Raw genomic sequence first — 25,544 nt, 5'->3', positions numbered from 1 at the left:
ATAATTGTTTTATTTGAAATGTAGCCTTCCATAGAAATGTCACGTTAACAAAACATTAGCAGAACCTTTTGAAAGGGACAGGGGAAGCAGGCATTGAAGACTCGCAACTGTTCACCTGAAGAAATATAAAATAAGTAGTATCAATCAAGAGACATCCCGACTGTCAGAAGCCGCTCATCACTACTGCCGCCTCTGCGCTCTCCAAAGACTCTGGTGCCACCGTGAAGCCAGCTGCTGTCACGTCTAGGCTTGATGGGAGTCCAGCGGGTCACAGCGTCGAAGAAAAAGGCCCCATTGATTCAGCCCTCGGTTTAGAGAACAGTTTAGCATGGCCTCCTCACACTCTTTCCTGAAGCACTTCTCTCATTCAGCTAAAGACAAATTCCACTTCGACTGGAGGCATTATCTGAAATAAAAATAATAATCGTAAAAGTTTACATTGGTAATCCTGTCTTTCTTCTGCTATGAAATGCGAAAGTGGTATGCGTGGGCCACCCAGGCAGTTCCACATCCAGACACTGAGCAGACCCAACTTCGCTTTAGCAAAGCTGTCCCGCCTTGCACACGTAGACCACGCCCTATGAATTACAACGATAACTAAAGGCCTGCCGAAATAGCCAGAATGTCCTTCACACCGGTCTGTCTGTAGATACTTGATCCTGCCCCTAATTCTTCTTCAAGCAATGTGCTACTGCCCCCTACTTAGATGAGAGAATCACTGCCTCATCTGAAACGGTATGCTGTTGAGTGTTGTTTCAAGTGGCACTTTGGGGCACACACTCTTATTTATTTATTTATTTATTTAGAATATTTATATACCGCTTTCCATTGAAAAAATCTGGAGCGGTGTACAAGATAAAATGAAAATAAAAAACAATAAAACACTTAAAACAAATTTTAAAAGAAGCAGATAATGGAGACTCAAGGCTGCATATTAAGGAACAGCTTCCTGGAATAAAGATGTTTTCAGGAGGCGCCAAAAGGAGTACAAGGTTGGCGCCTGCCTGACCTCCAGAGGCAGGGAGTTCCACAGGAGGGGGGCCACCACGCTGAAGGCTCTTCCCCTGGTGGATTCCAATCGGAGGATGGATCTAGGTGGAACCACCAGGAGCAGGCCCTCGGATGACCTCAGTGACTGGGCAGGTTGGTAGGGGAGAAGGCGCTCTCTCAGGTATCCTGGTCCCAAGTTGTTTAAGGCTTTGTACACAAGTACAAGAACCTTCAACCTGGCCCGGTAGCGAATAGGCAGCCAGTGCAGCTCCCTTAGCAGAGGAGTTACATGCTGGAAAGGGGCAGCTCCAGATAACAGCCGAGCTGCAGCATTCTGCACTAGCTCCAGCTTCCGGAGCAGCTTCAAGGGCAGCCCCACATAGAGCGCATTTACTTATAAACAGGGACAGGTTTATCCCATGTTATTTCTAGGCTTTTGTGCCTCTGCACAGCGGCAAAGAAAAGCTAGAAGAAGTGAAGTGGCAACAGAGAGCCCCTCTGGTGCAGCAATATATCCAAATCTATATAAGAATATGGTACTGTAAAGCTTATTACTAAAGATCTATCGGACCAATTTTGCTCATTTTTGTTTTAAACGGAAGCACGAGCAGTGTAGACGTGCGGAAAGTTTGAAAAAGTTCAGTGCTTGAGCTTTAACAGTAATTAATTTCCTCTACTGCAAACAGGCAGGTCAGCCCCTTTGCCAGCAGGTTGATGGACAGCAGCCCAGCTCAGCCAGTCAGTGTGGGGCAAAGGTGAGAGCCCCAGATGTAGCTGTATGATTAAGGCTGTTGATGCCAGGGGGCAGAGGGAAGGGGACAGGGGTGGGTGGGAGGGAGGGGGCGGGGCTAGGGCCGTGCCACATTCAATGCACAAGAGACAAAAAAGCGGAAAAGGAACAAGACTACTAGGCTTTATTAAGTGTACTATATATAATATATTGATATAACACTAAACAAGGCCAGTAGCCTGGCTATTGAAAGTCATTCCATATTTCCACCCCACAATCATTTGATTCCCAAAGTATCCCTATGTTAAAATCAGTCCTACACCAGCCTGCACACTGTAGAACCACTAAGTTACACACATCTTCTGTAATCCTCCTCCTTAGACCTTTTGAATTTTGCAGTGCCAGAATAGAAGCAATCACTTCCACTTTATCCACTGCACAACCTTAAAAGACATGTTTGTTTATTCATTTATTTTTAAAAAGCCAGTAAAGTTACAGGCCTGTCTAATTTCCACTAAAGCTTTTTTCTCTGGTTCCATTGGATTCAGTCAATCTGAGCCGTGATGGATGAGACTCTCTTACTTTGCAATATGGGAACATCTAAATGCCCTTTGATTTCACCAAGGAAGAGCTTAATTTCTGAGTAAGTCTAGTGAAGGCCCCTTGTCTCATTCACTTGTTAAAAGCGTGTAATTCTGTTTCATGTACTGCCCCCCACCCCATGTCCCTCTTGTGCTCACCCACTACTTAAGACGACTCTGCCTGGGCGGCCGTTGGTTGAGCGTCACAATTCTTCACCAAGCCAGCGCTGAGAGTATCCATAGCAGCTAGAACAGACTCGTACAAGCGCGCAGCATGGGCTTCGAGCTCAATGGATTGCTTTGCAATCCAACCAAGAGTGTCCTGTAAAACTAGCAAGCAAAGGTTACTGTGAACACCAGTCGGATCTGGCATAGCGTCATGGGGAGCCAGTCACTCACTCTCTCAGCCTAGCCTACAGCACAGGATTGTTGGGAAGATAAAATGGGGGAGGGGAGAAAGGAAGTCAGTGAGGGAGGAAGAGGTGACCAGGCACCTCTCCACCGTTCCTGGGTCCAGCTCCAGCTCAGAGCCCCCTCCCTCCTGCTACCAACTGTCTCTGCAGAGGCCACCAGTGAGGGAGGAAGCAGCAGCCAGGCACCTCTCCACCATGCCTGGGTCCAGCTCCAGCTGAGAGCCCCCTCCCTCCTGCTACCAACTGTCTCTGCAGAGGCCACCAGTGAGGGAGGAAGCAGCAGCCAGGCACCTCTCCACCATGCCTGGGTCCAGCTCCAGCTGAGAGCCCCCTCCCTCCTGCTACCAACTGTCTCTGCAGAGGCCACCAGTGAGGGAGGAAGCAGCAGCCAGGCACCTCTCCACCGTGCCTGGGTCCACCTCCAGCTGAGAGCACCCCTCCCTCCTGCCACCTGTAACTGCTGAACTTTCCAACTAAGATTGTAGTGCCTGAATTTGCTTTCCTTTTCCCCCTCCTCCTCCTCCCTCCCAATCCCCTTTCCTTTTGTGTCATGTCTTTTAGATTGTAAGCCTGTGGGCAGGGACTGTCAAGAAATACTTTTGTAAGCCGCCATGAGAGCCTTTTTTGGCTGAATGGCGGCATAAAAATCCTTAAATAAAAAATATAAATAAATAAAAATAAAGTCCCTTGAGCTACTTGGTGGAAAGGAGTGATATCAATCTGATTAATTCACCATCCACCACAAGACTGTGGCCACAGCTAGACCTAAGGTTTATCCTGGGATCCTCCAGGGTTCGCCCCTGCCTGAGCACTGGATCCCCTGTGTGTCACCTAGATGAACAGGTTTGACCCCTGGATGATCCAGGGAGAAACCTTAGGTCTAGCTATGGCCTGTGTATCGCTTGGTAAACCAAGGATGCAGTAGTGTTGGACTGCTTGCTTATCTTCTGACATATTCTGCACCGTTCTGCCTGAAGATTATAAAATTTGTGGTCAGCCCTTCTAACTAGGTTTTGAAAATAATGTGTTTGCAGAAAGTCCTCAAACCCAATTTTTTTTTTTTTTGCCTTCCAGTTTTCGAGACCTTATGGCAGGAAAAAACGTTAAGCATTTTAAAGTCCCACTAATTTCAACATGAGCAATAACTATGTGCTTGAGGCTGTGATCCTCAGCATACCTCCCCTGGAGGATTGAAATTAATGCAACTTAAAAGTGCTTAACTTTGGCTGGATCGTGCCCAGTAGCATTGAAACCATGCGAGCTAAAACTCCTAGCCTGCAACCCGTGTGTCCTTTCCCCAACATCACATTTTGCTTCCACTTCACATATGCAATCGTTGCTCCTTACCTGGTGAATTTGATGCCATACACTGGAGGAGCCTTTCACCATCCTGTAACACACCTTCAGACAGCGTTTGGTGGCCAGCTAAATCCTTTTTGAACTCCTGTAAAGAAACGCGCTTGATGTTGGGAGCTGGAACATGCAAAGCATTTGAAGATTCAGAGTCCCGTTGAATTCTTGCTTAGATTAGGTTGCAATCACATGATCTACTCCACCGAACTGTGAGCTCATCAATCTGATCATTCATTATCAAGAAGAGGCTACATGGCCTCAGCAAAACAAGTGAAATCCAACTGTGTCCATCGGTAACTAATGGATGCTCTTGGCGGAAATTATTCCCCCCCCCGCCCCAAATCTACACTGGACAATAGGTAGGGACCAGTTGTGGAGGCCCTCGGGGAGGTGTAGGAGGGAAGAGAAGTCACTATAAGAGAAAAGTCCACTCGAATGACAATGGCAGCCACCCAATGAATTTAAAGTTTACAAAATATTTTTACTTACAACGTAATATGCATCAAAATAATTTTTTTAAAAAGCATCAACTTCGGTTGCAATCCTATGCAGTCTTATATTTGGGAGCAAATCACTTTGAAGTCAAGAGACAACCTGAGTAAATCAGTTCAAGATTGCCCTGCACAGTTTAATCATTATAAAAAAAAAGATTATTCCCACCCTAATTAGTAGCCAGAGTGATTATCCTAAAATCGTTGCACTCAGAACAATTACTTGCACTCCAGTAAAGAAGTTCAAGTAGTGCAGCACAGACCTCTGCTACTGTTTCACATATGCTGAGCCTCAACGTCCGGCGCGTGCACTTTTTTGAGAGAACCTACATTTTCAGACAAAGTAAATGGCCTGACTTCTAGATGGAAGTTCAACTCAAATTGTTGTAGCACATCTGCACCTCTGTTCCTAACATTTACACTCCAAGAATAGCAGCACTATCCGAGGAGGAGGAGGAGCATGTTGGAAGAATATATACAGTCCAGATCAGGATGCTGTTCTATGATGATAGGAAACCCAAGAGAGACCCTCTGGGTCTACTGATGCGCACTAGGGACTTTATAGGAGACCTTCATCAGAGCCAACAGACCATAGTGGGCATCCTCTTGGGCAGCTTTTCCCAACGCAGTGCCCTCCAGCTGTGCAATCCTACACATCTGGGTGGCACCCCATTGGAGAAGGCTGCTCTTGGGGGATGGGGCTTAAGCCCTTGAGCAAGCTAGTGGGTCTACCATAATTGAAGTTGGGCTCAAGACCTCTTTTCCGCTCATGGTGCCTTTGCCTGATTTTCAAGGATCCTCCCTCCGCTCCTGCACCAAAGCTCACCCCATTCAGCCAGCCGGGTCCATGACCCTCTGCAGTGTTTTCAGGGGGCAGGAGGGTTTGTTGCGAGCAGCAGGGGGCAGGGAAGCCCACTCCCACCAATCCAGTTGCATGAACCCAGATCCAATGTAGATCCAACCCTTTGAATTCAAGTAGACCAGTCCTCCCATATAATGAAAGCCACTCATGTTAGAGCACAGAAGGACTGAGCTGGCTGCCAAAAACAGGCAGGGTAGAAGGGGACACAGCCCAGAGCACGACCGATGCCATTCCCCACTGCGACGGCACCGACCTTATACAGAAGGCCTTGCCTAGCACACCCTTCTCAAGCCAAGCACTAATACTTGAACAACCTGAGAGTAGGGTAAAACACAACCTTTTCCTCACACGAGAGGGTAAAGGCTAGAATCTGGAAAGGTTCTGCTGTGTATGAAATAAACTGAAAGAAGGTGTTTATGATAGCAACTGTAGAGCAGGTGATAAAGCCAAGCAGACACGTGGTTTGAGGTAACAAAACAAAATAAAATGTTTATTTTTGTTTAACAGATCTTAGTTACTTTCAGTGCTAGTTAACCTGCTTAATCCACTAGTTCTAATAGATGCAGTAATCTTATCTCCATTCACTCTCCACACCACTGGACACTCTCTTGACTAAACAAACCCTAACTCCCTTAACTCACTCCAAACTCCAACTACCACAATCCCCTCAGCCAACCTATTTATACTCCTCCCTCCCCCTCTCTCACAGCATCATCAGCCACGCCCACTCAGTCCAACATTCCACACTCAGTAGACATACAAACTTCCCAGACATACCTAAGGGACAGAAAGGTGGTATCGCCATCCCCACCCCCACAACTCCCACCAAAGATGGCAAACCAAAGTTCAGCAACAGATCTCCAGCTTGTGGGCCCCTATGTTATGCCAGCAGCATATGATTGCCATTATAGATGAAGAAACTTGGGACCAGGATACCTGAGAGAGCGCCTTCTCCCTTACCAACCTGCCTGGTCACTGAGGTCATCCGAGGGCCTGCTCCTGGTGGTTCCACATAGATCCATCCTCCGATTGGAATCCACCAGGGGAAGAGCCTTCAGCGTGGTGGCCCCCCTCCTGTGGAATTCCCTGCCTCTGGAGGTCAGGCAGGCGCCAGCCTTGTACTTCTTTCGGCGCCTCGTGAAAACATCTTTATTCCAAGAAGCCTTTCTTTAACATGCAGCCTTGGATTACTGTTTTTGCTTCTTTTTAAATTTTATTTTAACTGTTTTATTCTGTTTTTATTTTCATTTTACCTTGTGCACCGCTACGAAATTTTTTAATGGGGAGCGGTATATAAAAACCCGACCAACCCTGCTACTCAAATCCAGTTAAAGGGGTTAGGGGAAGACCAGATAATTACCAGGTAGTTCTGTAATGATGCTTTAACACTTTCAATGTCTGGCTTGGGAGGAATCCAGTTGTCTGTAACTTCTGCTACTTTGTGAAGCCAACAAATGAGCTCTTCTAGTTGACAGCAAAATATCTACTTAGATGAATCAGAACAAAGGCATCTGTTAGCTATATGAGAAATGGTAACATTAGACTTGATCAACTCAGTTCTCAGATTATGACCAACATCAATATGTGTTCGCTTTTCAGTTTGCAGCCAATACAGAAGGAGAGCACACTGCCCAGAGCTATTTAACGTGAATTTCCTAGAGCTATTTAACACGATGCATGGAAAGCAACACCGCATTCCATGCATCAGCTCAAAGGAAGGAACCCCACGCCACACTGTATAAAGTGATTGTGTTAGACTGAAGAATTAATCCAAGCTCTAATACAATCTATTCTCCAACCATAGAATCGAGGCGGGGCAAAAGAACCACATATGCCACCTTGAAGGAAAGGAGGGATATAAATGTAATAAACAAAACTAAATAAGGGAATAGATCGATAGGACTGAGCCCTCGCTGCTCAGAAGCCTCCAAATTTGGAGGCTTCCAAGACTCTAATGCCTGCTTGGCTGAAGCCAGCAGGATGGAAGGAGCAGCAGAGGCACTCTTCGCCTCCCCATCTATTATTATTATTATTATTATTATTATTATTATTATTATTATTATTAATTTATTTATTTAGCACCATCAGTGTACATGGTGCTGTACAGAGTAAAACAATAAAATAGCAGCACAGGGTAGAGTAAAACTAACAGTATAAAAGTCAGATCAAAATCAAGTTTTAAAAGCTTTAGAAAAAAGAAAAGTTTTTAGCTGAGCTTTAAAAACTGCGATTGAACTTGTAGTTCGCAAATGTTCTGGAAGAGCGTTCCAGGCGTAAGGGGCAGCGGAAGAAAATGGACGAAGCCGAGCAAGAGAAGTAGAGACCCTTGGGCAGGTAAGAAACATGGCATCAGAGGAGCGAAGAGCACGAGTGGGGCAATAGTGTGAGATGAGAGAGGAAAGATAGGAAGGAGCTAGACTGTGAAAAGCTTTGTAGGTCAACAGGAGAAGTTTATATTTGATTCTGAGGTGAATTGGAAGCCAATGAAGAGATTTCAGAAGTGGAGTAACATGGTCAGAGCGGCGAGCCAAGAAAATGATCTTAGCAGCAGAGTAGTGAACAGAAACCAATGGACTGATGTGAGAAGAAGGAAGGCCAGAGAGAAGAAGGTTGCAGTAGTCCAACCGAGAAATAACCAGTGCATGAACAAGCGTCTTGGCAGAAGAGACAGACAGAAATGATCGAATCCTGGCAATATTATACAGGAAAAAACGACAGGATTTAGCTACTGCCTCAATATGAGGAATAAAGGAGAGCGAGGAGTCAAATATAAAGCCAAGACTACGAGCTTCCTTGACTGGAGTAAGTGTAACATCATTGACAGTAAGAGAGAATGAGAGATGAGGAGAAGGTTTAGGAGGAAAAACAAGCAATTCAGTCTTTGCCATATTAAGTTTCAAACGACGATGAAGCAACCAAGCTGAGATATCTGAAAGACATGCCGATTTTGCTAGATGGGCTTTTCAGCCCATCTAGCGAAAGTGCTTTGGAAGGAGGAAAGAGGGGTGAAGGAGGCTCAGGATCTTGTATCCTGGCCTCTCTGGTCTCCTGCCCTCCCCCAGAACACCCGCTTTTCTTCTCCTCCAAGGTTGCTTTTCCAACCTTGGACGGCAGCCCACATTTCTTTCTGCGCTGGCTGTGAGAGGGGCAGGGATTCAGATCTCCAATTCCCCTTTCCAAGGTCAAAGCGCTGTCTCTGACCTCTGAAGGGTTTTTTCTGAGCAATCCTCTAATTCTGGGGATGCTCACCCAGGGACCATAGCATTGGTCTCTTGAGTCAAATAAATGAACTACTATGAATATCATTGGGCGATCCAAGTATGACAGACTATGGTGGATAGACATCTAGCATGGACACCATCACATTCTGCATGATTCAGCCCACTGATGACAAAATTTGAGGCCAACCCTTCAAAAAGGATGGAGGTTGCAATCCCATTAACACTTACTTGGGAGTAAGCCCCATTGAAAACCAGTGGGACTTACTTCCAAGTAAACATGTGGTGAAACTTCCTGGAACATAGGAAGCTGCCTTATACTGAGTCATATTCATATTCCATGTAGCCCAATATTGTCGACACTGACTGGCAGCTGCGGCTCTCGAGAGTTTCAGACAGGATTCTTTCCTTGCCCTACCTGGAGATCAAACCGGAGACCTTCAGCATGCAAAGCAAGTCCTCTATCACATGAGTGCTGGAGTGTTAAGTACCATGAAGTACATTTATGAAAAGCTGTTCAGATTCCGATTTGATTTTTTAAACATTTACCTTAATGCGCTGCGCAAGGGAGTCTCTGTAACAGTTCTTCTCTGGCTCAACATGTTGGCTTCCTCTCCCCAGGAAGTCTAGGCACCTTGCTTCGAGGAAACCAGGGCAAGCAGTCTCTCCCAGCATGCTTTCCTGGTCCCTGCAGCCTTGATTGCTCAGAAGGCCTTCGTCACTGTATTCTTGGAAACTGCATGTATGACAAGAACCACAATGCAGTTTCCACTGGCTCTCATCACCACCACCACCATTGCCCTCAAGCTGCTGTCCATTCACACTGATGCATGGCAAGTCACCATGAGCATGGCTATGTTCAGGTTTCCTTATGGTCAGTGAAAGATCAGTCAACTGCTGAGCCAATGTCTCCAACTCCTTGAGTCTGGGAGGTAAGGAGAGATATTCTTCATCACTGGAACATGCTGTCTGTAAGGGCAGCACCTGTGTGGAGCGGATGAAGTTGCTACTAGCAGCACCCCTCTTTCGAAGACCGTCATGTCCCCTCATGTTCCAGTCTCTCTTATCTATGCTGGCTGAATTGGATGGACCAGGACTAGTGCACAAAGGAGACAACCCATGTGCCATCTCTCTGGAGATGCCAATTCTGCCGGAGGAGGGACCAGCATCTACAAAGGAGACTTTCCCAATAGGGGAAAGTCGGTAGTGAGAAACGGGTGCTGAGCATTCTAGATTTTTCAGCAATGAAGTCGAAAACTTCTGTGGGCTCTGGATCTGCACAGCTGGACGTTCTTGGTCTTGCACACTCACAGACTTCAAAGTACTCTCAGGGGAAATGGAAAAGCTGTCAAGGTCAACCCCAGAATCATGGACAGTGGAGTCTTTGGGGTTCTTTGCGAGCTTGTATTTTGGCCTTAAAGGGTAGGTGTAATCAAGCAAGTCCTCGTATTCTTTGTTCGGGTTCCAATGCGGGGACTGACGGTCTGGCGATGGCGGTAGGGAATCCGGGATTGCACACGCCCAGTAATCAGCCTGGAAGGATGTCATCTTTCTTATTTGGCCCACCGGGGAAGAGCAATCCATCGGCACTGGCTTGTGCCTGCCAAGCATGGGGGTTTCTTCAGGGTCAGGCAGATTGTGCCGATACCACGGAGCAGATGCTTCAGGCGATGAAGCAGCCCCAGAAGTTGAGAAGCTCTTGGATCGGGCCCTTTCCTGCCGTTCAAAATCGGAGCCTTCTGGAGGTGGCAAGGAAATGCCAGTCCTAGGGAACATGGGCACTGAGGCATCAAAACGAGGGTCTCGTTTACACGAGAAACGTTTCGGAGTGGAGGAATAAGGGGCAAAGGCCGTCTGGCTCCTGCAGCCAGCGTCAAGGCTGTGGCGGGATCCAGCAGTAGGGCTGTAAAAGGCAGAGTCCCCAGCTTTCATTGGGAGGGCTCCAGGAAGTTCCAGCAAACCTTGAAGCAGCTCTGCAGAATTTGAGGACTTGACTGCGTTCATCTGTGGGAGCCATTTTAAAAAAGAGAAAGTAGGCGGGAAAAGTATTTTCTGTTCAGAGCAGTTAACAACAGTCATACTAGTTCAACTCAAATTAGGCTTGCTTAGTTTACTTATGCTTCAGGCCATCTTCACATAGACTTAAGTAAACAAGGTTAGATACTTCTGTAGATGTGTCTTGCATACTGTTCAGACATGTTTATTTTTTGAAACACATTTCCCCAATAACAGGAAAAGGCGGCCATTGATGGGAGTGGCAGTCCAAAAGATCCGGGGTGTACTAGATCAGGGAAGGTGGATTTACACCCTTGTGCCAAAGCTAGTGAGCAACACACCTAATGAGTATTAGGCCTTGCGGAGTGTTCAGCTGTACAGCGTAGACAAAGTCATAGCAAAGTTACACCGACCTTTGTGATTTGCTGCACAATCCTACGCATGTTTAGTTAGAAGTACTTGCTCCATCTCTTGCTCCTAGTGATGTTGTGTAAGACCGGCTCAATCTCGCTGTTCCTTCCCCAGAACATCCCCTCCCTGCATTCCTACCCTGACTATGTGTATATATGTTACGAAGAGAAAGAATCTATTTCAAGAATATTTTGGCAGTAGTACCGAAGTATGGACACTTAAAATATTCTCACCTTTTGCTCTTCAGGGTGCGAACCAGTACGGCTAAAATGATCAGGTACGTCACCACCCTCAGCAGCCTTACCGACTAGCGGCGCTCTCTCCACATACTTTATCTCGCAAAACCTGCTAGAAGGCACTGAAGACGTGTCATGATATTTCTGGCTCCTCTCGGCAACGCCGGAAACTCTGGGACCAGCTTCCTCTACAGCTCTGAGCTCTTGATCCTCGGTTCCAATGAGCAAGAGGGCTTCATCCTCAACTTCCAAGGGCTGGCAAACACGGCTGACGGATGCAGGGAAGTCAGCCTCGAGCTCTGTGTAATTCCACCTCCCGCAACACTTGGCCTTCACGCTTCATGAAGCATCAAAAGGAGACTTTTCTACTTCCAAGGCCATCTATGAGGCAAATTCCTTTTCCTTCAGGGCCCCAAACATGAAATCTTGTAACCTGGGGAAAAGAATAACAGCAGAAACGATCATTCGCCACATATCTAGTACTGAGGCTACAATCCTATGCGGACTGAACATCTCAGGAAACATGCACAGGATTGCTCTCTATGTTTCGAACCCTACGCTGGTTCACTTGGATGGTGTATCATGATCAAATGCATATTCATTTTGTACATCAGTCATACTGTTTTCAATGGGATTTAATCCCAGGGTGCAAGTATAATAATCTTTAGAAGTCAAACGAGTTTAAATCCTGGATCAGAACAGAGGCAGATTTGAACATCCAAAAATCAGGATCCAAGATAGATTTTAAAAGACAACACATCTTTGAAGTTGAGCCACAATAATCTGTTGAAGAGACTGTGGCCATAGCTAGACCTAAGGTTTATCCCTGGATCGTCCAGGGGTCAAACCTGTTCATCCAGGTGACACACAGGGGATCCAGTGCTCAGGCAGAGGCGAACCCTGGATGATCCCAGGATAAACCTTAGGTCTAGCTGTGGCCTGTGTTACACAGAAAAGTAGCCTTTAATGAAGAGCCATAGACCATGGGGGGAATATTTGACTTCTGGTATAATAATGCATTATAAATGACACAATAAATATACTGCATTTATTATTGTGGCTTCCTACTGGACCCAGAGACTAAGACATTCTCACAGGCCCAGGCATGCTACGCTATATATCACCAAGTTCATCCAAGAAACCCAAATCGTGATCTTGCATTCCTAATTAATACACTCTTAACTACCTGAGTCCTTGGGTGACCAACCATTACCCACACATAATTTTTTTCTGTCATTGTGAACTGCACAGAGAGCTCCGGCTATTGGGCGGTATAGAATGTAATAAATAAATAAATAAATTAGTGTCAACCCTCCTGTACATGGTTAGGATTCTGTTCCCTTAAATTATGGACGTCAGAGCACCCAGTCCTCGGAGGACACAGATAACTTTTCAGGTTCTTTTTTCAGTCCTTATATAATACCACAATGGCTTAGGCTATGCCGAAGACGGATTTTGTAGAATCAATACCCCCTGAAATAGGAATTAAGTCAGAAGAAATGTTTGGTGCTCACATGAGGAAGCTGTAAGTGATCCCTTTGAGCACAATCATTTGTAAAAGGTACAGCAGAAGTTGGCCATATACCTCAGAACTGTTCTGTGGACAAATCCATGGGGAGGGTCCACGCACAATCGCTGGTCCTGCTCACAGATAAAGCCACAGACAATCAGCACAAACCATTCCAACCTAATGTGTCCAACAAAATGTTCTCAGAGGAACCTTTCGGAAGGCCATCCTCTGGATGCCAAGCACCTTGCAAGGGGGTGTGGGGGTGGCCTTCAGATCTGCTCCTCACTTCCGGCAGCAGCAGCTGGAGCTTCCTCAGCAGAAGAGCTTCCCTTCCTGCCCACGGCCACTGCCTATTGTATTCGCCCATGTCAGGAAAGGCTTGTTTCCCCTTCCATTGAAGCAACGGCTTCCGACAGCAGAGGCCTCCAATGGAAAGGGAAGGATGCGGAGAAGGAGAGATAAACGAGAGCCGGATACTCAAAATGGAACGACCAAACAGACATCTTGCCACCAAAACAGAAACCACTTCAAACTTTACATAACGCATTCGCCTTTATCTATTGTGTGTACATCACTCATCTCACGTGAGTGAAGCTTTCATTTCCATCCCATATTTATAATCCAAGTTCCTTTTATAAAACGTGCACACACTGCCAGCCCATGTTTGTTAAACTGAGGCTGCAACTCTTGTTTAAACGGACAAAAGTTCCGAGGAATTTCTCACTCTTTCACACAAACACACACCCAAGTCATCACGAGTTTTCTGGGGAACATGGGTGGGAGGGTGCTGTTGCACCATGTCCTGCTTGTTCATCCTTGGCCGATGGCTGGTTGGCCACTGTGTGAACAGAGTGCTAGACTAGATGGGCCCCTGGTCTGATCCAGCATCAGGGGACTTCTTATGTTATGTTCTTAATAATTCACAGATCGTAGCGGAGGGGTAGAGAACTCCAGGCCGGGGGTCCCAATCTCACTCTCTGGGGATCCCCTATTGGGCACGCCCCTTTTCCAAGCCCCCCCCCCATTCCCCTCTGATCACTAACCAGCATTTGGTAGTTTCCCAAGTTTTGTGCATTTTTTTCCTATTTTCTAAAAGCTTGAATTGCCTCTCCTCAGATTTAATTATTGGCAGTAAGACCTCTAAACTAAAGTATGCTGGTATTCGTTGTATTTCTGCCCCCACTCCTTTCACTTTCAACCCCCACCCTTCTGAGAGGTTCTCCAAAACTGAATTCAGCCCTCAGGCCAAAAGAGGTCCCGCCCACCCCCCAAAAATGAACCACCACACGGCATGGGGACAGCTACGTAATTGTCACACGGCTGAATCACGTAACCAGCCAGAAGCCACAGCAGTTGAAAAACGGACACTTACCAAACTATTCTGATCAACTGCAGCCAGCTCCCTAATTGTTCTCAAGTTTTTTTGTATTATCACCGTTGTCCTTAAACCTGTTTCTTTGTGTGAGCCACCCTGAGGTTTGTTATTATTATTTTGCTACAAAAATCATAAATGAATGAATACATTCTCAGGCTGGTGACTCAGGTCCATCTTTAATTTAAAAGGAGTTCCATTCACACAATTATTTCAATGACAATGTTAACATTAACCTTATTAACTTTGTTGAGTTCATATATGCAGGAAGAGCTTTGTATGTCCATATATACGGGAAGGGGTTTTTTTAATAAAAAAAAATCCAGTTACTGGATCTGATATGATTGTATGTTAAGTAAGTTCTTTGATGTATAGTTACTACTTGAATAGTGCATTGTTTTAAATGAACTGGTTTAGCACAGCCTTCCAAATAAATCCCAAAATTAATAGCCCACCCATGCCCAAGTTAGTAATTTGTTAGAAATATGGAGGCCAAGGAGGGGAAAACACCAGAAAAATATGGGGGGGGGGGAGAAATGGTAAAACTAAGAGGGAAACTGTTTTGGGATTTCATAGAATCATAGAATAGCAGAGTTGGAAGGGGCCTACAAGGCCATCGGGTCCAACCCCCTGCTCAATGCAGGAATCCACCCTAAAGCATCCCTGACAGATGGTTGTCCAGCTGCCTCTTGAAGGCCTCTAGTGTGGGAGAGCCCACAACCTCACCAGGCAACTGATTCCATTGTCATACTGCTGGTGAGGTTGTGGGCTCTCCCACACTAGAGGCATCCAAGAGGCAGCTGGACAACCATCTGTCAGGGATGCTTTAGGGCGGATTCCTGCATTGAGCAGGGGGTTGGACTCCATGACCTTGTAGGCCCCTTCCAACTCTGCTATTCTATGATTCTATGAAATCCCAAAACAGTTTCCCTCTTAGTTTTACCAGTTTCCCCCCATATTTGTTTGCTTTTATCAAATTTTCCAAAAATCCTTGGGGAAAAGTGGGGAGAATGATTTTTTAATTTTTCCATCCTCCCCCTCCCACTTTTTCCCTACATTCCCCCTGCCCCTCCCCGGCCTTCAAAATTCTAAGTATAACATAAAATAAAAGAGCAAGTTCTGTAACGGCCCTGCTTATTGATCATTCTTCCTCACCACAGGTGAACTGGCTTTTGAAGGCCTGGATCGACACTATATAATAAGGTTTCATGCCACAAGCTAATCTGTGAGGAATATTTATATAACAAGGAGGATCCAGCCTCAGTACAAAGGAACAGGGCACAGGGCCCTCTCTCTCGCTGTCAAGTCCTACAATTCTGGAAGCTTTGTCATCTCTGCTAATAATGTACTAAGTCAGCCAAGAAGGCATCCACAACAAGAAGATCTGACGTAAATAAAACACCCTTTTATTTGACCAGTGGTTGGTGGCGGAAGAATTGAAGTGTTCAGAGTGCATCGTAACTATTTAATCAGCACTTCACCCACTCCCAGTTTGCCCATAACGACTGGCTCACACAGCACCACAGGACTCCTGCTACTGCCATGGCAGAGCGTGGAAAGGCTTCCTGGACTAACTGCACGGATCCACAACACCTGCAGCCTTTCTCAACCTGGGGCGCTCCAGATGTGTTGGACTACAACTCCCAGAATGCCCCAGCCAGCTCTGCTGGCTGGGGCATTCTGGGAGATGCAGTCCAACACATCTGGAGCGCCCCAGGTTGAGAACCACTGAGCTATAGAGATGTAAAATTTCTGAAAATTTTGAAGCCATAAAAGGGGGGAGGGAGGGAGGAACCACTTTTTTTCACGGGGTTTTTTGGAGAAAAAACGGAAATTTTCGGAAAAATTGCAATAATGCAATATTAGCACTTTTTTACAGATTGAAAGTCACTTTGTTACTTTAGGAACATAAAATGTAATTATGTCCAAGTTGGTTTGGCATAAAATTATTACATTTGGTATATTAAAAGTAGTGTATTCAAATAATTATTACAAACTGAATTTACTTTTAAAAAAAAAAACACCTTTTGATAATAAATGGTGCTACAAGCTCCTGAACTGTAAGGAACCTCTTTGGTTTTGCCAGTTTATGAGGAGCAGGCAAAAAATAATTTAAAACAACAACAGAGGAAACCATCAACACTAGTAACAAAGAATATTATTTCTGTCTCCGCTAGTCCTCCACACAGTGTCAAGCAGACATAAAGCCCCCATTCCCATGAAAAGAACTGAGAAAAATGGGGGAACAAGATTCAATGAATATGCATGAAATTTAACCAGACTCATTTTCTGAGCTGCAGCTATCCCTACCAGTTTCAGTCTGTGCTTCAGTGGCAGTGCTGCCCCCTAGAGGCGGAAGTGCATCTTGCTCTTGCATTTGAGAGTTGTAGTCTCAGTTTGCAACCGAGACTTGCTCGTCCCTCGGTGCACAGAAATTTTAATGATCTAATACTGTACATAGTTTTTAGAAATAATTTGGAGAAGTAAATATCTGAACACATTGTCTTAAACATTTGATTCATTATGCTATAATCTATTTTTTCTCCATTTTTTTTTCAATTTTTCTGAAAACAAAACAAAAAATGCTTCAGAAAAAAATGGGGGGGGGAAAACGTTCCCCCCCCGAATTTTCCCATTTCCCCCCCCCAGGCCTTCACATCTCTAACCAGCTACAAACTTTACAGCAGGGGTGTTGAACCTCTTTCAGCCTGAGGGCTAAATTCCATTTTTGAGGCGCTCTTGGGGGCCATATTCCAGCAGTGGGCAGAGCCCAAGGCAAAAAATACCAGCATCTTTTAGCTTCAAGTTCTGACTGCCAATAACTCAGTCTTAGGAAAGGCATTTCAACTTCTCAGAATTGGGGAAAAATGCACAAAAGCCGGGAAACTACCCAAAAGTGGTTTGGGGAAAGTGGCTGGGGCCCAGAAGAAGGTAGATGGTTATCTGGGGAGCCCCAGAGGGCTAACTGGCACACCAGGAGGGCTGGATTTGGTCCCCAGGCCTGAGGATCCCCCACCCCTGCTTTAGAGGTTTGGGTGGCAAGTATGAAGGGATAAAGGGAAGAACATTCAGAGGAGGGCCAGGACCTCTTCTCGATCCTCCCAGAGTGTAGGACACAGAATAATGGGCTCAAGTTACAGTAAGTCAGATTCCAGCTGGACATCAGGAAAAACTTCTGACTGTTAGAGCAGTATGACAATGGAACCAGTTCCCTAGGGAGGCTGTGGGCTCTCCCACACTAGAGGCCTTCAAGAGGCAGCTGGACAACCATCTGTCAGGGATGCTTTAGGGTGGATTCCTGCATTGAGCAGGGGGTTGGACTTGATGACCTTATAGGACCCTTCCAACTCTACTATTCTATGATTCTATGATTTGCTCCTTGTCTGAAAACACATTCCAGAGAAGGAAGCACGCTCCCTCTCCTGTCTCATTGCTGCTCTCTTTTGGGAAGAAGAAATGAGAAAGTCTCTGGTTTTTAGGCACTTCCACAAATAATTCAATTTAGGGAACATGGGGGCAGGGCAGGGGGACACCAACACAGAGAGGAACCTCAATACAGTTAAAACCTCTGAGCATGACACATCCCCAAAGATTTCCTTCTGCAAGACAATCTCCCAAGGCCGTATATATTAATCCTTCTCACTGCTTGGTGACGTCTTAGCTGATCTAACTTATGTATTTAATTATTTAATAGATCTATACACCACTTACCATATTTTAAAAATAGTTTTAAATGGTAGGTAGTGTATATACATACATGAATATATATAATTCATTTATTGCATTTTTATCTGCTTTTCAGACAATTACTGTCTCCCAAAGCAGCTCACATCAATAAAAAAGAGGGGGGGCTGCCATCAAACTTACAAACTAAGATTGCAACCTAAATATGCATAGGGTTGCGCCCTAAACATACTTTAGGAGAGTGGATGGAAAAGAAAGAGGAGAGAGATCAGTATTTCAAGACTAGAACAAGAAGGAGACCTATAAGCCGGCGTTTAAAAGCACTTCCGGCCAGGCTGATCTTCATTAAAAGTACTAGGGCTACTGTTGCTTTGGATTTTTCCCACCACAAGGAACAAATATGACTGCCTTCTATTTGGAGTCTTGCCATGTGGACGGTCCAGACATGAGAGTAATGGGAAGAGCAGTTTCACTGTTATAAAAATGAGAGGGAAGTTAGGCTGGCGCTACTAAAAGCAGGAACGCTTTGGCCTTATTCAGCCAACACCGGTGAGCAAACTTATTCCGAATATAGAGAGGGAGTGCGGTTGGTGGAGTACAACAAGCACATTCCCACATTCCATTCCGCCTTTTTGGGATGCCATCCTCTGGTCCACTCCTGTATCATCCAGCCTCGCCTAATTCTGCCCTTGTTATAGTTCTGTGCCTCCCCAAACTGTTGCTCTGATGAAGAGCTGAATTCTTCCAGGCTCCTAACACCCAGCACGTTACTAAATGTGGCCAACGAATCTCGAAACCAAGAAGTTCTATCCAGGTGACAATACTGCGCATTAAGAACTTTGTTGATATTGCTAAGCGATGAGCAAGCAGTGTAGTTACCAAGCAATCCCAGTACTAGGAAGCACGAGAGAGGCAAATTAAATGCTTCATCAACTTTACAGTGCTAGAACAATTAGTACATTGCTCAGCGTTCGGAAACTCCAGCTGGTTCAAAGAGCTGCAGCCAGAGTGTTGACCGGGGCTGGTTACAGGCAGCACACAACTCCCCTGTTAAAACAGCTCCACTGGCTTCCAGTCTGTTTCCGGGCACAATTTGAAGTGCTGGTTATGATCTATAAAGCCCTATATGGCTCAGGTCCAGGTTATTTGAAAGACCGTATTCTCCCTTATGAGCCTGCCTGTGTTTTGAAATCTTCTAGTGAAGCCCTTCCTTCAGTCCCACCATCTTCATAGGCGCGCTTGGTGGGAACCTGGGAGAGGGCCTTCTCGGTGGCTGCTCCAGTGCTCGGGAACTCTCTTCCCGGGGAAGCTAGGCTGGCTCCCTCCTTGATGGGCTTTCGGAAGCAGGCAAAAACTTCTTTGTTCTCACAGGCCTTTGGAGAATAAGCTGGGCCTCCGTCTATGTTAATGACTTATAATTTTGTCGTGTACTTTAAATGTTTAATGTTTTAATATTGTAATATATTTAATTTTTGTATATTTCTTTTCCTAGGTTTTAAAAAGTATATGTTTTAAATTTTATAAGGCTGCCTTGAGGCCCAGTATTGGGCAAAAGGCAGGATACAAATAAATATAATAATAAGAAGAAGAAGAAGCTGCTGCTATTTCGGTTGATGGCTGATCATCTCGCCATGCAAAAAAGAAACGTCATGAAGATTGTAACCACATCACAAATTCACATGGCTGTAACATGAGAATTAGGCCAAATAGTGTATATAGATAGGCTGTGCGCAAAGCGTCATTCCAGATGGTTGCATGATTACACAATAATAGAGCATCTGTTCCTGCATCGTTGTGGGAGATCCAGACATCCCAAGGATAGCACACCTCTGGGTTTCCCCCCAGCATTCAACAATATTTTGTCACTGGAATTCCCCACTGACACCCACACACCCCTGTATGGAACATGGCTGTATATCAGAAGAGTCAACTTACTAGAAGCAAGGACATAGTTGGTAACAATCAATGAACAACTTCCCCCGTATCCCCATCAACCGTGCTTGTTTTTTAAACGGTTTACACGTATATACTAATTTTATTTATTTTCAAATGCATAACATGGTGAGTTTTCCATGCCGTACCGTTCCAAGGCCAAATGTTCATGTTGCTTTAAAGCATCCTTCCCCAAACTGGTGCCCTCCAGACATTTTAAGCTCCTGTCATCCCTGACCACTGGCCACATTGGCTGGAGCTGATGGGATTTGTAGTCTAAAACATCTGAAGGGTACCAAGTAGGAGATGGCTGCTTTAAAACACACATTCTGCAAAAATCCACCAGACATTTTGATCTAACTTCTGGCGTCTCCCCCTGCCAATCTCCAGTGCACATTTCCTTAGGAAGATATATCTCTTATATCGAACATGGCGAGGCTGCCTTATACCAAGTCAGAACCGTGGTACACCTAGCCCAGTATTATTGGCACTGGCTGGCAGTGGCTCTGCAGTTTCAGTCAGGAGATTTTCCAGGCCTAGACAGGGATTTAACTTGGGTCTTTTTGCACAAAAGCATATTCTCTACTACAGAGATACAGCCCCTCCCTCGTCTGATTTTTTTTGAGCTGCAACAGGCATCCACTCCCCTCCACCAACCACATCACTAAATCAGGACTGGGACTAGGACAGCACTAAACCACCTTTTTAATGTCTGCAAAGTCCACCAAATTTTGCTAGATCACAACTCAAATTGCTTTGGGAACCTCTATAAAAATCCGCTTGCCCCATTCACACTGAACTAGCCAGTACTCATTAACTGCCAGCCCCTGGTCCAGCACTCACAAATCACTAGTTCTGTTTGAAATCGCTGCACTTTCACACACGAAACACAAGGACATGGAACAGGTGTACACTTTCACCATCCCAACAGAGTATAATGAACTGATTGTAGTACATTAAGGAGTTAAATTATTATGAGTTGTGCACTCTATAGCATTTTTCAACTATTTCTCTCCATGCAAGTGTAGAGAGAAAGAGAGTGGAGCTGCACAATCTTGGCCCCACACCTGCATCCCCAAAGCTGTCCACAAGTTGGAAGAAGTTGGTGTGTCCTTCAAGGGAACACCAAGGGACTGGACTTGGCCCCCAAGCTTCTGATTTCTCACCCTTGATCATGTCCATGGTCCCATTTTCTCAGCTGCCTCTGAGAAACCCACAAGGAGGGCATGAGTACAACTATCGTCCTTCATAGTCACCCCCTATGTTGTCTCTGAACCTAGAGCAGTGCTGAGGAACGTGTGGCCTTCCAAACGTTATTGGACTGCAACTCCCAGTGGGCTTAGCCAGCATAGTCAATGGTGAAGGATGCTGGGAAGTGAAATCTATTAACATCTGGAGAGCCACATGTTCACCATTCCTGCTGGCCTAAGGTTGTTCCATAAAGCCATCAGAATTAGCAGCCACTGGCAGGCCTTGTGCGCCATGAATTGGTCTAATACCCCTTTTTAAAGCCACCCAACTTGGGGGTCATCACAACATTTGGAGCCAGTAAATTCCTTACATGAATTATGTGTTGTCTGTCCTGAATCTTCTGCAAGTCACTGAGTGACCCCGAGATTCTAGTTGTGGTCTGCTGCGGGAAAGGCCTCCAGTGTTTTCTTCTATTATCTTCCTCTCGGTCTTGAAGGCAACCTGAAAGTGAACAAAAACCAAGTGTCTGTAAGATAGACCTTCTTAAAATATATTGTTTTGCCTCTCCTGGTTATAAGAAAAAGAGTCCAATACTGCACTCGCTTCTATCTCAAGTGTAGCAACAGGCAAACTCAAGCAGGATGGAGGGGCAAGACGTATGCGGAGTTACAGCGTTACTACCCACAAGTAAGCCAACTTGTCATTAAAATTAAAGCTCAGCATCACTGAGCACTCTACGAAAGAGGAAGCTACACTCTGGGTAGCCATAAGTTCTTTCTGTGGGCTCATCTACACCAAGCAGATATACCACTATGAAAGTGGCATGAAAGCGGTATATAAGAGGCAGGAGCCACACTACTGTTTTATAGCGGTATTGAAGTGCACTGACAACTGTTAGGGCCCATTGACACATACCCATATACTGCTTTCATACCACTTTCATAGTGCAATATTCTGCTTCACGTAGATGCGTCATGGGCCCCAACAGTTGTCAGTGCACTTCATTACCACTATAAAGCAGTAGTGTGGCTCCTGCCTTTTATATACCGCTTTCATAGTGGAATATCCTGTTTGGTGTAGATGAGCCCTGTGTCTCTCTCTCTGTCTCTCTCTCACACACACAAAACCAGACCCGAGGGAGGCAGCACGTTACGTCTTCCTTACCAACTGCTTGTGCTTGCCTGCTCCATGCAATGCTGGCTCTCTTCCAATTGCTTTTATGGACATCTACTAAACACTGCCGGGTCTAAATTTAAGCGTGCCTCTTAAGAAATTCCAGCATTAGCTCTTCTGGACAACAAAGGCCACTGCTTTGATGCAACGAGGCCCTGCTTTTTACGGTCCCACTGTTTTAGAAGAGTCAGGGGTACAGAATTTCAACCAGGCTCTGAAATCAAGAACCAAACCACGCAATCCACACCAGATACTTGAGTTAAGAGCTGCCTTGAAATTCATTGAACAATGAATGGTGGTGGAGGGCTCACACCACCTTTCACTTACTGGCCTATTCATTTAAAAACTTTTTAAACTACCCCTTGTCATTACAAATACCAGGGCATCATACTAAACCATGACCAAAATTAAGCAACAAAATAATATACAACAAAACAGAGCGGACAAGAAATAGGCCCCTGTTCAGAAGACACCTTAAACCATGGCTTTAACCACAGTGGTTAAGCCAGAAAGCCAGGCCATGTTCAGAAGACACCTTAAACCATGGCTTTAACCACGGTGGTTAAGCTAGAAAGCCAGGCCGTGTTCAGAAGACACCTTAAACCATGGCTTTAACTACGGTGGTTAAGCCAGAAAGCCAGGCCGTGTTCAGAAGACACCTTAAACCATGGCTTTAACCACGGTGGTTAAGCCAGAAAGCCAGGCCGTGTTCAGAAGACACCTTAAACCATGGCTTTAACTACGGTGGTTAAGCCAGAAAGCCAGGCCGTGTTCAGAAGACACCTTAAACCATGGCTTTAACCATGATGAATAAGACTTTTTACCTTAGTCACCGTGGTTAAAGCTGTGGTTTAAGGTGTCTTCTTGAGTCCTTCCTTTCGTTAGTTGCAACTAACAAAATAAAAGCAGACGAGTGGCATTTCGCGACGCTCCCTGAAGTCGCTGGTGAGCTTTGATTGCCATTCAAGTGATCCCGCCTCGGCCAAGAGATTAATCCCTACAGACGGTGAACTGCCTGGATTTATCCAATTGGAAGGACCTGGGGCGCACAGGCGGCCACGCCACGATGCAATGACTCCGGCCCTTGGTCGATCTCAAACGCAGAGATCGCAAGAGAAGCGAAAGGCGAAGCACGACGCTCCTGCATGCGAGACCGCGGGAGGATTTCCCGGGGAGAAGATTTCTTTTTAAATCGGAGGAGGCCCGCCTCTGTCGCCAGCCTGCTACGCGCGCAACAGTTTGCAAGGCTCGCGCTCGCCCGCGCAAAGTCAAGAGAACGAGCTCGCTTTCCCAGTTCGTGCGGGGTGAAGGAAAGGGCGCTCGCTGCTGGCCGTTTCACGCTACAAAAGATCCCCAGTGGGTGGGGAGAGCCACCAGCACGCGGGGTGGGGGAGGGGGGAGGGATCCCAGACAGCGCTGGGCCCGATTCTGCCGTGGCAAAACAGGCACGGTTTCCAAGCCTTGGGCAGCAAATCCGGACCAAGAGAAACACACAGACCCCTTTCGCAAAACACCGAAGCGTGTCTTTACCTGAAGCCGCGATCAAAGGTCCTTTCTGGGGGGGGCTAAACCTCACCCCACCCTACCCTCCGCCGCCGCCGCCGCCTGCGCTCTTCTCCCCTCCAGCCTCGCTCTGCAACAATAACTCGCCCCTTCGCCCACTCAGGCCGCGCGCATCCCCGCCCGGGCCGCCGCTTCGACCAATCGGCATCCAGGGGGCTGGATTGGAGACGCCGAGAGCAGCCGGGATCGACCGTCTCAGCCAATCCCCAGCCGCCTCGGCTTGGTGGAAGAAGGAGGCGGCGGCGGCGGCGGCTATTGCGCTTGCTTGGAATGTTGGCCTGGCGCTGGCGACGCGGGGCTGCGTTTTGCTTTGCGCTTTGCGGGAGAAGCAGCAGCGGGGCTTTGCTTTCTCCAGAGAGGAGGCCGGACGCCCCCGCCCCGCTGCAAACCAAAAGGCATGGTGGAGGTGGAGGGGGGGCGGCGGCATGCTTGACGACCCTCGTCCCCGGCCCCCTTCGGCTTCGTGGAGAGAGACGGAAAACCCGACGTCTCAATGGCTGTGTTGTTATCACTACCGTTTCCTGTGGGCTGACTGTGGACAACCAGGGCCCGTGCCAGACTATTTTGCGCCCTAGGCAAGGTGAGCTACTTTCACCCCGCCCCACCCCCCAAAAATGCCAACTTTGATTTTTAAGAACATATGTTTCCTGGAAAAAATAAGAAGCACAAAACTTGAAACTGCTAAATTTATTTTAAAGTGCAAGAAATACGTCATGCCAATTATAGCAAACAAATTGGAAAGGAACGTCTATGGGTCTAAAATGCATTATTGAATAGGAATATCACCTCCAAATCATCCCCCCTCCAACTCGCACGTGCGCACACACACTCAGCATCACTCACTCCAAACAAACACACGCATGAACACATGCATTCACTCAAAGGCCCCATGCACCCCATTCACCCATACATTCTCTCTCTCTCTCTCTCTCTCTCTTCCGGGTGCGTTCCAGAAGTCCGAACGTGGAGCCGCCCCACCCCAGCGTCTCTGGCTTCACTTCGGCTGGACAGGTGCGGGGCACCATCTTGCCCGCCCAGGCCCAGCTGAATCCTCGGGCCGGGCCGGCTCACAGCCAACGCATGTGAGCGCTGCGCTGTGCCCAGCGCCCCTCTTAGCTTGGCGTTCTAGGCGGCCGCCTGAGTGGCCTCTGTGGTAGCACCAGCCCTGTGGACAATGGTTTCATTATTGTTTTTTTCAAATCACACTACATCTCTTAATTGGTTCATCATTGCAATTAACAAAAACCCAGATTTTTAATTTTATTTTTAATGAAACACATCCAGGCGGTTGTTTTTGGTTTTTTCCCTTTTGAAATTAAAGTTAAATAAGGGCGACGAAAAGAAAATACATATAACAAGTTCACTAAAAAGACTCACTAATTATCAGTCTATCATCAGTATGATTTTTATATTTATTTATTTATTTATTTATTACACTTATATACCACCCCCATAGCCAGAGCTCTCTGGGCGGTTTACAGAAATTCTAAAATTAAGATAAAAACAAGTATACAAAATTTTAAAATTTAAAACGAAGAACATACACACATAAAGCATTAAAAACCGTTACAAATAAACATGAAGTTGGTTAAGATGTGCTGCCATATGCCTGGGCAAAGAGGAAAGTCTTAACCTGGCGCCGGAAAGATAGCAGCGTTGGCACCAGGCGAGCCTCTTCAGGGAGATTGTTCCAGAGAATGGGGGCCATCACCGAAAAGGCCCTGTCCCTTGTTGCCACACTCCGAGCCTCTCTTGGAGTAGGCACCCGGAGGAGGACCTTAGATGTTGAACGTAGTGACCGGGTATATTCAGGAACAGCTAGAGTAAAACAGGCTAAGT

At 46.2% G+C, this 25,544-nt stretch overlaps 2 protein-coding genes across 2 annotated transcripts in view; both read right to left on the bottom strand.

Moving 5' to 3' along the window:
• The window catches only part of ACTR2 (actin related protein 2), a 351,444-nt gene that overhangs the window by 121,038 nt on the left and 204,862 nt on the right, over positions 1-25,544 (bottom strand). The window lies entirely within an intron of this gene.
• On the bottom strand, positions 4-23,747 carry CEP68 (centrosomal protein 68). The gene is made up of 8 exons (XM_063115990.1): positions 23,673-23,747; positions 21,340-21,470; positions 11,278-11,713; positions 9,188-10,642; positions 6,781-6,903; positions 4,062-4,158; positions 2,461-2,631; positions 4-406 (listed from the first exon to the last, which is right to left on the bottom strand). Exons 4-7 carry the CDS (start codon positions 10,640-10,642, stop codon positions 2,468-2,470), a joined length of 1,839 nt encoding a protein of 612 aa, XP_062972060.1. The 5' UTR covers positions 11,278-11,713; positions 21,340-21,470; positions 23,673-23,747; the 3' UTR covers positions 4-406; positions 2,461-2,467.

This window comes from Elgaria multicarinata, chromosome 2 (genome assembly GCF_023053635.1).
Source record: "Elgaria multicarinata webbii isolate HBS135686 ecotype San Diego chromosome 2, rElgMul1.1.pri, whole genome shotgun sequence".
Classification (NCBI taxonomy): domain Eukaryota; kingdom Metazoa; phylum Chordata; class Lepidosauria; order Squamata; family Anguidae; genus Elgaria; species Elgaria multicarinata.
Note: the sequence above shows the minus strand (reverse complement) of the source record. Positions and strands in the feature narration are given on the sequence as shown.